The sequence below is a fragment of the Rhinichthys klamathensis genome, unplaced genomic scaffold (genome assembly GCF_029890125.1).
Source record: "Rhinichthys klamathensis goyatoka isolate OS25496 unplaced genomic scaffold, OSU_Roscu_1.1 h1tg000004l_1, whole genome shotgun sequence".
NCBI lineage: Eukaryota > Metazoa > Chordata > Actinopteri > Cypriniformes > Leuciscidae > Rhinichthys > Rhinichthys klamathensis.
Window position 1 is genome coordinate 6,152,971 of NW_026606557.1, and position 13,395 is coordinate 6,166,365.

Here is a 13,395-nt window from a genome sequence, read left to right on the forward strand (position 1 = left end):
TTCTTGGGTTAATTAGCATGTCAACAGAAACAGAGCCGGGGTCAAGCCATCGTTTCATCTGATCGTCAATATAAATTGCTGAAGTCAATATACTGATGAAAATGACAGCTTTGACACACATCATAAACGCCATAAGCAATTAACAGTCTAAACACTGACTGTGACAACTACTTAAAAACAACTAAACAAAAGAAGTAAAAAGACCATTGATGTCTATGGAATTACAATTCTCATAAAACAAATTACCAAAACTAACAGCAAAAGTATGTTGAAATGTTAATGTAATGTAAATGTAAATGATCTTATGTATTTTGAACAAGTTTCACTCATTAAAAAACTGCATTGTTCAGAACATACACTTAAAAAATTAGATGATCAATAAGTTGACAACATATGTTTTTACATTGCTTTAACTCATCAAAATAAGCAATTTTCAACTTTCTTATGTTGAACAAGATTCAACTAATTTTTAAGTCAGTTTTAATGTGATTTAAGTTGAAATGACTTAAACATCCAAGTTGATGGTATACTTAAAATTTAAGGCAGCAACTTTATATATAATTAGTGCTAATAATCACATCTAACATAAAAGTCTTTGTTTATCACACACATATATTTATACATACATATATATTGTGGTGTGACACAGACACGCGCACAGACACACACACACACACACACACACACACAAATATTATATATATATAAACATAATAATACACACACAAACTTAGATGTGATTAATCACAATTAATCGATTTAACAGCACATATATATACTGTATATATATATATATATACACACATATATTACCAAATACCTAAGTCACACTGAAGAGAAATTCCAACAGAAGCACACATCATTTATGTAAATTTAAAAAACCTGGAAAAAAAATATATATTTCTCCTACCTCCTCAGTTATATCACCAGATAATCTTCTCTTTTATTTTTGGTTTTGTTTAACTGATTATCTCGTCCTCCCGACTGATGCAAAAAAAAATCTTCTTATAACTAAAATCTTATAATTTCGATGAAAAGTCACCATAATAATGAGAAACACCGTTTAAACATGGCCTTTGCCGTTAGTAATTGAACAGGAGGACTGAAGCATTGGATGTCTGGTCGGTGCTCTGGCTGGTCTTCAGTGGAGATCTTCAAAGGCAGTGGGAGACACCCAGACTGACAGTAAACTTTTAAAGCAGGATAATCAGCTCCTGTCAGAGGATCTCTAAACAAAGAAGAGTGTAATTACAAACCATCCTAATGAGACCAGCCCCCCTCTCTGGTCCTGCCCCACACACACCCTCTCCTTCACTCCTGTGACCCCATCCATCGCTCAGACTGCATGACTGGACAATGTGTCGAAATACAGTTTACATGGGCCTTTACGATTTATTTTAGCAGGAAATTGCTAAAATTCATTTAGGATTATTTACATGATTGACATTAATTGAAATTAAAATAATTGTTATGTTAATTGTGGACTTTCTATTTAGCATCATAATACTGAGCTGATGATATTTTCTACCCTCTAACCTGACTTCTAAACCTTATTAAGTATTATGTTTACTAGAAAAAGTGAGAGATGAAAATGATGACGATACTGCAACTTTTTAGAACGGTTTTAACTCACATTCGATTTTGAATCAGATCAATAGAGGGATTAATTGAGAATGAAGAAGAGTAATCCGGGATTAGTAGTGGATATTTCCTTAATAATCAAGCATGGATAGTTCACCCAAAAATGAAAATGCTGTCATCATTTACTCACCCTCAAGTTTGTTCTAAACCTGTTTGAGTTTCTCTCTTCTGTTGAAAACAAAATAAGATATTTTAAAGATGTTGAGAAGCAGACAGTGATGATACCCATTGACTTCCATAGTCATCCATATTCCATATTTTGTTTCCTACTAAATTTTCATTTTTGGGTCAACTGTCTCTTTAAACCTACCAATGCAGGTGTGTGTAGTAATTCATCCGATCCAAGAGACGGCGCATGTAAATCAAACATGCATCGTGCGCACAGCGTGCGGTACACTCCTTCTGCGCATGCGCAACCACGCCACATGGTTAACAGCAGAGTTCCAGGATTTTCAATTTCAAGATGGACTCTGGTTAACAAGACATGTGAGATATTTTAGCTAAGGTTTTCGCGTTAAACTCAGGTTCAGGTTTCCACTCTAAGTTTGGAAAAGTTGTTCTGTTCTATTAAAAATGGGGAAAACAAAGGTATGTGTTTAACTTGCTTTCAGAGGTAACCTGTAGACTATGAGGCTAGTCAGCCTGTCTTTATCTGTGCAGTGTCTCTAAAAGACGATGCAAATTGACGGTAAAATAAAGAGAAGAGTTATTTGTTACACTTCTGTTTTTATCACATAGACTAAGAACCAGAAGAAAGCCCGCGAGGCTGCCAGCGTTCTGGCGGAGGAGTCTTACTCTACTGTGCCGCACACCTTCGTGTTTCAACGGGGTCAGATCGGCAAGAATGTCGGTCAGCTGGTGTTGGACATGAGACGAGTCATGGAGCCTTTCACTGCCAGATCTTTGAAGGTGAACCTCCGATTACTGCTGCTCAACTCTGCGCTCATTCAAAGTCTCATGATCATACACTGAAACCGGTGACATGTTTTGCAGGTGCGGAAGAAAAACATCTTGAAAGATTTCGTTGCTGTGGCCGGACCTTTAGGAATCACACACTTCTCAATATTTACCAAAACAGATAATTGTGTAAACATGGTGAGTATGTTTGCATTATGAGGCCAAAATTCACTCTTTTTTTCTAAATGCGTATTTTTACTCTTGTTGTGAAGTTGAACAATACTTCTGTCTATATTTTTCGTTTTTTTTTTTTTTTTACAAAAATGTCAACTCAGTTTTCCAGTGAAATGACAGAATTTTCTCTGATGACGTTTATCAGTCTTCTCCAATCATTTAGTCTGCTTAAACTCCGCCCCTATCTTACACTTGACTACAAGCTTGCATTAAAGGGATAGTTTACCCCAAAAATGAAACTTCTGGCATCATTTACTCACCCTCATGTTGTTCCAAACCTGTATGAACATAAAAGAAGATATGTTTAAGATTATGGGTAACCAAACAGTTGATGGTCCCCATTGATGTCCATAGTATGGAGAAAAAAACCTATTGAAACCAGTGGGGTCCATCAACTGTTTGGTTACGACATTCTTCAATATATCTTCTTTTGTGTTCAGCAGAAGAGAGAAGTTCATACAGGTTTGGAACAAATTGAGGGTGAGTAAATGACAGAATTAAAATTTTTGGGTGAACTATCCCTTAAAGGGGTCATATAATGCCATTTTTGTACAAGCTAATATGAGTCTTTAGGGTCTAAATTAAAAGTTTGTAATATACTTTAATTAAAAATCTGTAGGGGTAAAATCTCTGCGTGGCAGGGGGAGCTGCCACTCGACCGGCCACGGAATTATGCGCCTGCCACTGCGTTATAAGCGCCTGCCACCCGACCGGCCACGGATATATGCGCCTGCCACTCGACCAGTCACAGATATATGCGCCTGCCACTCGACCAGTCACAGATATATGCGCCGGCCACTCGAACTTACACAATATGTAAGATAGGTTTTCAAACCAAATGCAGCGCATAACCCCTGAAGCCAGCGGGAGACAGAACGGTACGCACTATAGGCCAATATTCACCATTAACCAAACGCTTTTCGCCTCCCTCACAACTACTGTAGGCTACTCGCTTTTTTTTAAATGAGCACCAGTCTCGTGACATAGACTTATGCGCCTGCCTTAAAATCTCTCACTGTTTTAATATACCAGACGAACCCACAGGCAGTGCAATACTTGTCTTATTTATGTTTAATTGTATCTCTTTTTTATTCGCTCTTTTTGCCCATAGAGAGCGCGTCTCTTGGCTCCCGCCTAGACTACTAAAGCGTCACACCAGCCAAACGATCTCTCTCTGTATACACCTATCAGACACTCCTAATGGTACACGAGAACATGCATACAGTGTAAAACAGATCTTATCTACCTATTTATCATCTGATCTTAAATTTTATTCGCTCTTTTTATGCGTATCGTAGTGCGCTCGCGTGGCTCTTTTAAGCGTCGCTCCAGCCATACCCGCCACACGATCTCTAACTGTATACACCTATCAGACACTCCTAATGGTACATGAGAGCACACATACAGTGCAATACAGATCTTATCTACCTATTTATCATCTGATCTTATATTTTATTCGCTCTTTTTATGCGCATGGGAGTGCGCTCGCGTGGCTCTATTAAAGGGATACTCCACTTTTTTTGGAAATAGGCTAATTTTACAACTCCCCCAGAGTTAAACTGTTGAGTTTTACCGTTTTTGAATCCATTCAGCTGATCTCCGGTTCTGGCGGTACCACTTTTAGCATAGCTTAGCATACATCATTGGAGTGGACAATACCATTAGCATTTCAAAAAAAAAAAATGACCAAAGAGTTTCGATATTTTTCCTATTTAATACTTGACTCTTCTGTAGTTACATCGTGCACTAAGACCGACGGAAAATGTAAAGTTGCGATTTTCTAGGCTGATATGGCTAGGAACTATACTCTCATTCCTGCGTAATAATCAAGAAACTTCGCTGCCGTACCATGAGAGCAGCAGGCGTAATGATATGACGCAGCGCCTGAAAATAGGCCACCTTCCGTCAACACAACGGAACTATTTTCAAAAAGCGAGTAGCCTACAGTAGTTGTGAGGGAGGCGAAAAGCGTTTGGTTAATGGTGAATATTGACCTATAGTGCGTACCGTTCTGTCTCCCGCTGGCTTCAGGGGTTATGCGCTGCATTTGGTTTGAAAACCTATCTTACATATTGTGTAAGTTCGAGTGGCCGGCGCATATATCTGTGACTGGTCGAGTGGCAGGTGCATATATCTGTGACTGGTCGAGTGGCAGGCGCAAATATCCGTGGCCGGTCGGGTGGCAGGCGCTTATAACGCAATGGCAGGCGCATAATTCCGTGGCCGGTCGAGTGGCAGCTCCCCCTGCCACGCAGAGATTTTACCCCCTCTCTTAAAAATTCTCATTAGTATTGTAAGAAAACACTTATTTTACCTGGTCAAAAACAGCTCTGTTTTCAGCACGCCGTTTCAGTGTATATGACTTTAAATGATAATGAGCTTTGCTCACTCCACCCCTCTGTTCTGCGCATACACCGTTTGTAACACAATAACCACGCGTTGTTCATTATAAACGTGGGATTATGAATTATATTGAGAACGTTGTACATAGAAAACATGCCGTAATGTACCCTGAGTGTAAACCGACGCATTCATCGTGAAGCGTGCAGCTGGCGATTTGCAAAGATTATATAAATATTAATATAAAGATTAATAAAACGTTACACTCACTTTAGTTCTTCTGAAGGTTCAGCAGGAAGACGAATAGGTTCCGATCCTTTATTCAGGTGCAGCTTCTCAGCAAAACCAGCTTTACACTGATCCTCGTTTATAAAGCAGTCCACTGAGAAATGATTTGCGCAAACATGAGAGCATTGACGTTGATCGTGGGGAATATTCCCTTCGAAAACAAACTCATCCACTGCGTCTTCAGCGGTTTGGATTTAGGAACATTAAAATGACTGCTGTGTTCGTTATTGCACCCAAGAACAGAACACCACAATCGCTTAGACGCCATTCTGCTCATAGACAGTGCTCCAGCGTATCAACAATGACCGCGCCGGTCCGCTCAGACTATGATTGACAGGACGAGCGAGGGCGGGTCTGTGTTGAAACCCTTCTGTCAATCAACAATCGTGGGAAGGGCGTCCGTTTTATTGACGTCACAAAAACGAACGGCTCAATTTGAGACTGGGGAAAACATATAAGGAGATTAAAACAAAAACACTGGATGGATTTTTATCATTATATGATGGTTGTGTACAGACACTGCCAACACACATTTCAGTACAATCAACTTGTAAAAGTGCATGTACCATTATATGACCCCTTTAAAGATATTCCACCATCCAATCTATAAACCAACACACAGAACCCTGCCCTAAAGTTTTTTCTGATAATTTGTTTCACTCAAATGTATGATCAAATGTATACATTGTGACTTTAATGAATTTACATTATGCATTCTGTAGATGATTTTATCCTAAGCAAATTACGTTGAATTCTTTTTTTTTTTTTTTTATCCGTTCTTGCTTTACCTGCGAATCAAACCGATGACCTTGGCGTTGCTAATGCCATGCTCTAATTTTTGAGCTACAGGAATGTTTTTTAAAATGATAATAAAAGCAATAAGGCACTGGAGGCTATGACTTTGTAGTATGAAGTATATAGTAAGGCTTCCTACATAAAGTAAATGTCTTTTTTGCTGTTTCAAACTTCATGGATGGATCATCTTCTCAGTCTTTTTGAGATAAAGTATGTTAACAAACTGAAATGGCTCTCTCTTTCTTCACAGAGGCTTGCTCGGCTTCCCAAAGGTCCAACGTTATATTTCCGTGTTGCAAAGGTATGTAATGCACTATCTTTGGTTTGATTTCTCATATTCGAGGGCACAGATGATGACATTTTAGTATTTTGACTGTTGAGTGATGTCTCTTCAAAGTAAACGTACTGATGTGTCTAGTCTCACTTTGAACGCATTATGAATGCTCTTCTAAATTAATTTGTTCTAAAAGCAAATCGTCTCTTTGTTCCAGTACACGCTCATCAAAGATGTAGTTTCATCTTTAAAGAGGCACAGGATGCATGACCAGCAGTTTACCCATCATCCTTTGCTAGTGCTGAATAATTTTGGCATAGAGGGCATGCATGTCAAGCTGATGGCCACCATGTTCCAGAACATGTTCCCCTCGATCAACGTACACAAGGTAACTCGCTTTCTCACAGCTGTAAAACGTTTCTTAACTCATGATGAAAGTATAGTCTTCTGAGATCTGTGAAGTGTACAACCAGCTGATATTTTTGTCTTCTTAATGGTGACGTGATATAAAGGTTTCGTGCTTGTTTTAATCATTAACCTCTTATCTCTCAGCTCAACCTCAACTGCATCAAAAGATGTGTGCTGTTAAATTACGATCCGGTGTCTCAGGAGGTGGAGTTTCGTCATTAGTAAGTAGCCTGGATTTGTTTTGTTTTTTTGTAACAGTAAATGTGCACATGATGAAAATTTGAAACATGACTTTCCTGTGATTGCTTTCAAAGTAAACGCACTGATGCACCCTAAAACGAATGCTGTCTTGTGAGGTTTGTTACGATGTCTCCTAACCCTTTCCATGTCCTTCCGCAGTAGCTTGAAGGTGGTGCCTGTGGGCATGAGTCGAGGGGTGAAGAAGCTCATGCAGGAGAAGTTCCCCAACATGAGCAAGCTGGAGGACATCAGTGAGCTCCTCATGAAGTTAGTCTTCCATGAGCTGGAGATCATTGGCATAATTTGATGCATATGATGAAATGTATTATAATTGATGGAACAGTGATGTTTCAAAGTAAACGTTCTGATGCACCAGCTTCATACTTGTATTTGTAATCAAAGTAAGTGGTTTTATGAGTCACACTTTCGTTGTCCATTGCACTTTTCAGAGGCGTCAACCTTTCTGAGAGCGAGGCCGAGCAGGACGGGGATCACAACATCACAGAGCTTCCTCAGGTGTACTCTGGTCGTGGGAACATGGCTTCTCAGCAGAGTGCAGTTCGGTTAACTGAGGTGAGGAAACTCCTTGCAAGCCACTAGTCGCTTGTGATACCTTAAAGGGATAGTTCGGTCAAAAATGATATTTAAACCATGCATTACTCACCCTCAAGCCGTTCGAGATGCATATGTCAATCTTGTTTCAGACGAACACATTTTCAGTTATTTTAGAAAATGTCTTAGACCCTTCAGTGGATATAATGTGAATCAATGGGGTCCACCTCCTTCAAGTCCCAAAATGTGCATATATCCCTCACAAAAGTAATCCATCCGGCTCCAGGGGGATAAACGAAGGCCTTATGAGGGTAATCCGTGCGGTTTTGTCGTAAAAATATACATATTTAAAACTTTATAAATGAAAGTTTTAAACGATCGACGCACGTTCACGGGTGATGTTTTGCTCTGCTGTCTGGCTGCGCGGGCGCGTTCGTTCTACGTCACGACGCTACGTCCTACCTCGTACGCCGACTTCCATCACCCGTGGACGCGCGTCAAACGTTGAGGGAAGTCAGAAATTTTCATTTATAAAGTTTTAAATATGGAGCCGGATGGATTACTTTTGTGAAGGATATATGCACATTTTGGGACTTGAAGGAGGTGGACCCCATTGCTTCACATTATATCCACTGAAGGGTCTAAGACATTTTCTAAAATAACTGAAAATGTGTTCGTCTGAAACAAGATTTACATATGCATCTCGAACGGCTTGAGGGTGAGTAATGCATGGTTTAAATATCATTTTTGGCAAACTATCCCTTTAAGGGGTTAGTTCACTCGAAAATGATCCTATAATTTACTCCCTCTCAAGCCACCCTAGGTGTATATGACTTTCTTCTTTCAGCCGAAAACAATCAGAGTTATATTAAATAATATCCTGGCTCTTCCAAGCTTTATAATGGGAGTGAATGGTGAAGTCTAAAAAAGCATATCCTTCCATCATAAAGCAATCCATATGACTCCAGGGGCTTAATAAAGGCCTTCTGAAGCGATGCGTTTTTGTAAGAAAAATATCCATATTTACATCTTTATAAACTCTATTCACTGGCTCTACGCGAGTCTAGTTCCAGCGGACCCGATGCATGACGTGTTGACAAAAGTGGAAGCACATAGGGTAGAGCAAAACGAAACACCGGCCAGTATTGGAAGTCTAAAATTTCAATATAAGAGAAGAGGAGCTTGAGTTTGTTGCCCAGTCCTATTTGTTTGAACTGCGAGAGCCGTCTACTCTCACCTAAGCTTACTACATCAAACATCATGTCAGGTCGGAGGTCATTCAACTCTACTTGCATACTGCCGTTACCGGAAACCAGTTATTATAGTCTATAAAGCTATAAATATGGATATTTTTCTTACAAAAACACAACACATCACTTCGCTTGCTTCAGAAGGCCTTTATTAACCCCCTGGAGCCGTATGGATTACTTTTATGAAGGATGAATGTGCTTTTTTGGGGTTATATGGGTTACACTTTAATGTTGTATATTTTTTTCTTATGTCTTATACTGCTCAATAAAAACAATTGTTCACAAAAAAAAAATCTCAGGTACCATTCACCCCCATTATAAAGCTTGGAAGAGCCAGGATATTATTTAAGATAGCTCTGATTGTTTGGCTGAATGAAGAAAGTCATATATACATAGGATGGCTTGGGGGTGAGTAAATTATGTGATAATTTTCATTTTTGGGTGAACTATCCCTTTAAAACGCTGCCTGATTTGGCCGTTCACTTGGGTTTGGAACATGATGGGTGTCTGTTCTGCTACAGATTGGCCCCAGAATGACTCTACAGCTGGTGAAGATATTAGAAGGCATGGGAGAAGGAAATGTGCTTTATCATTCCACAAGTAAGTATAGCTTTGTGTAAGAGACCGTCTAGAAACAAAACGTAGTCATTGCTGATCGTAATCCTGAGCTAGTCTAAATTGTGCTCTGTCTGCAGTCTCAAAAACAGAGGAAGAGCTTCAGGAGATGCTGAACAGGAAGGAGGCCCGTCTGAAAGAGAAAGCAGAGCGGAAGAGAAAACAAGAACAGAACGTTGCTCTAAAAAAAGAAAAACGCGATCAGAACAAGTGAGTATCATCTCTGGTGGTGATGAAACGCTAGATGTGGTGCAGTCTTGTGGCAACAGGCAGGCATGAAAACTCCTCACCTTTCGTTTTAAAACCAAAATGGGTCACCTACATGATTTGTGCAGATCCGATGAGAATTTTTTTTTTGGGTCGTGGTCGTGGTCAGCATTTACCCACTATATCTCTATAAACTTTGCGGCTTTAAAGTGTCAATTGCAGGTTAACCACCACAACCAATTAATGTGTAAATTAAAGTGCTCAATGTGTATATATGTAAAAATGTATGTCTTAAAATGCGTTAAAATAACATTTATTGGGGTTTCTTCAAAGGTAGCATGTTTTTTACCGTAACTGGGTGATGACGTCATAAGAGGGAGCGCGGGCGGTAATGCACTCACTCTGTGTGTGCCGGTTGAGGGAGAATAAAACGATTCGCGGGACTCCTGCAAACTAGAAATATCTATGAATAAAACATAAAAACGAATACATTTTTATTCATCTGTTGCAGAAAAGCAATAAGAACAACTAAAACAAAATAGAAACGGTTTACAGGCAGAGTTTGTATTTCTAACACGTCTGCAGCGTTGAGCGATGTAGCCAATCACAGACATGTGTTGATTTCTTGAACGCAATAATGGCCAATCAGAAGTATTTACGATGGACTCCCCTCACCGCTCAAAACTGACTTTTTGTTGGCAACGAGATGCGGTTTATAACGTTTACACTGTGACCTGTAAATGTTTGCCTAGAGCTGAAGCTTTTCATCGACCTTCTCAACAATAAAATTAATATAACCCTCCAATGAATAGTTAAGGCCCTTTTGGTGACTTTGAGATGATATATAATCAATCTTTCTCCAAAAATCATCAATTGCCTCTTGTGAAATGTCTCCTACTGTGACAGCTGCCATAGCGCATGTCACCGAATGTTGACCGTTTGTCCGAGCGAGTGGAGGGGGCGTGGCTTAGCCATAGGTCAATTGGGTTTCAGCTCCTGAAACTTCATGAACAGCTGTAAACAGTATTATATCTATGGTAAATATGGCATCTTTATGTTAATGATATAGTATTTGGTCCTAAAAGTATTTAATTTCTTAAAGGAAAAGGAGCTTGGAGGGAATCAAGAGAAAGGGGCAGCAGGAAGGCCAGGTGTCTGATGATGAAGTGGAGGATCCTGGGAACCAGGAGGACAAGCCTCCAGCCGAGGAGTCTGAGGACGAAGCAGATTATTACAGACAGGCTGTAGGGGAGGAACCAGATGAAGGTATCATTTCATACCCAATTACTTGCAAAGTTTTACTCTTGTCATTTGCAGTTGTGGTAATTTTGTTCTTTGACTCCATCTCAGACATGTTTCCTGGTGCAAAAAGGAAGCGCGGCCCCGGAAAGTCACCGAAACCCTTCAAAAAGAGGAAGCTGTCACCGGGGAAGGGCCCTCCCCAAGACAGGAAGAGTTTTAAGTCGCCTGATAGGGGAAAGAAAGCTGGTGGGCAGCGGTTTGGGGATAAAAAAGCTGGTGGGCAGCGGTTTGGGGATAGAAAAGCTGGTGGGCAGCGGTTTGGGGATAGAAAAGCTGGTGGGCAGCGGTTTGGGGATAGAAAAGGGGTAGAGGGGAAAAACAGGTTTAGGAAGAGTGAAGGAGGCAAGAGGTTTGGTACAAAAGGGGGAAAGGGCAATAGATTTGCAGGGCCGAAAAAAGGAGAAACTGGGAAGAAGTACGGCGGGCAGAAAACATTTAAAGGACGTGCTGTTATTAAACACCAGAAAGGCGCTGGAGGAAAAAAGGACTTCAGGCACAAAAAAGGAAAAAGCTAAAGGAAACGAAAATGAACCAGAAGGTGGTACTGTTGCTTCACTGATGCGTCAAGTCTGATGTATCATTTCCACGCAAACATCAGCAATAATTTTGCGTGATGTCAGACTTGTGCCTTGTATAAATGTTCATAGAGTTGGATGCAATTGCCATTAAATGTTCAAACCGCCATGCAGCTTTTGTTGGGGGTCGTTCATATTCTTTATAGAGTCACTCGAGCACTCTAGTGTGCTTGTCTGTGCTTGTCTGAGTGATTTCACACATTGTTCTCTAAAAAAAAGTGCACCATTTGCATGAGACAGGAAGTTTGACACCGTTTCAAGAGAGATTGTCGGAGTAACTTACTTGGTAAGTTTTACCAGCTTGTTTGATTTTTAATCGATTTTAAAAAATTTAATAATGTTTATACACTATTCCATATAATAAAAAAACTGCAGAGGATAATATAAAAGCAAGGCTTGTGTTCCTCGTGTATATGTGCTCAGTATAAAGTAGCCTATGTTACATTGTATTAACATGTTATTACATGTGTCAGTTGAATAAAGGGTAATTGATATATAACTGTACTTGATGTGGATTTATTGGTTTGAATACATTAGGTATATGTGCTTTAATCTTATTTAGTGAAATTTAAACCCATTAAGAGTTCTTAGCCCTATGTTTCCAAATATGGTGAAATATTGTTTTTGAATTCGCTGCAAATGATCAAATTCATTAACTTGTATATTAAAACAAATAACATTAGAAACAAAGCAATGCAGGTACATTCTCCATCTCATCATAAACAGCATTTGGATGTGAAGTTTTGCAAGTGCTGAAAAGACGTGTTTTGCAGTGCACAGGTCGAGCTGTTTTTAGTCATTACACTTTGCTAACCGCAGTGCAGATGTGTATCTGAATTACAACACTGTAAGCAGGTAGTGATTTGTCTTTTTTTAATCATTGCATCTTTTATAAACTAAGCTAAATTTCAAGTTGTAAAATGTTGATTATGTAAAAGGATTTTGTTGGCTATAACAAACCATTTTTAAAAATGCATGGTACAAAAAACTAGAATCAGATAAAAGTGCTGAATCATAAACAAGGTAGCGATTCATTAACGAATGGAAAACAATTTGTTCATTTATACAACTTGAAATCTTAAGTGTAGAAATAAACATTAACCAAGTTAAATACTGTAAAAGTGTTATTGTTAGTTCATTTTAGAACCTCATAATTAAATCTTGTATAACTTGGTTTAAATTGCTTGACTTTTTTTGATATGGAGTTAAAGCAATGTAAAAACATGTTATAACTTATCGATCATATATTTTTTACAGTGTAGACACACTGCTCGGATTCACAAGTTTTCGTCAAATAACTGGTCAAGTCACCTTTATATAGCTCTTTTTACAATACAGATTGTTTCAAAGCAGCTTTACAACGATAATAGGAAATTAACCGTGTCTGTGACCTTATGGAAATTTTTGTCTTTTTTCCAGTTTTTGTTTGTGGAACATTTTGTCTGTGTTTTGGCACAGGGGTGTATTTTTATTGGAATTTGACTATTTCACCCCTATTTCCTTTAATAAATCGATTATGCACTAAAATAGTTCCACTCAGGATCTTAAAGGGTTAGTTCATCCAAAAATGTAAACTCTGTCAGTATTTACTCTCCCTCATGTTGTTGCAACCCCGTAAGACTTTCGTTCATCTCCGGAACACGAATTAAGATATTTTTGATTAAATCTGAGAGCTGGATCACTCCTCCATAGGCTTCTTAAGGGATCGAAACTTGCCGGCCCAAAAGTTATGAAAGACATCGTTAAAATAGTCCGAGTGACGACAGTGGCTCAATCT

At 39.2% G+C, this 13,395-nt stretch overlaps 3 protein-coding genes across 3 annotated transcripts in view; 2 read left to right on the forward strand and 1 right to left on the reverse strand.

Moving 5' to 3' along the window:
- dnmt1 (DNA (cytosine-5-)-methyltransferase 1) overlaps positions 1–13,395 on the reverse strand; it is a 265,280-nt gene that overhangs the window by 223,281 nt on the left and 28,604 nt on the right. The window lies entirely within an intron of this gene.
- p2ry11 (purinergic receptor P2Y11) overlaps positions 1–13,395 on the forward strand; it is a 173,134-nt gene that overhangs the window by 157,603 nt on the left and 2,136 nt on the right. The window lies entirely within an intron of this gene.
- Positions 2,122–11,727, forward strand: ppan (peter pan homolog). The gene is made up of 12 exons (XM_056252895.1): positions 2,122–2,229; positions 2,380–2,550; positions 2,635–2,736; positions 6,446–6,496; positions 6,687–6,857; positions 7,022–7,098; positions 7,277–7,384; positions 7,567–7,690; positions 9,441–9,519; positions 9,615–9,744; positions 10,844–11,007; positions 11,092–11,727. Exons 1-12 carry the CDS (start codon positions 2,215–2,217, stop codon positions 11,556–11,558), a joined length of 1,659 nt encoding a protein of 552 aa, XP_056108870.1. The 5' UTR covers positions 2,122–2,214; the 3' UTR covers positions 11,559–11,727.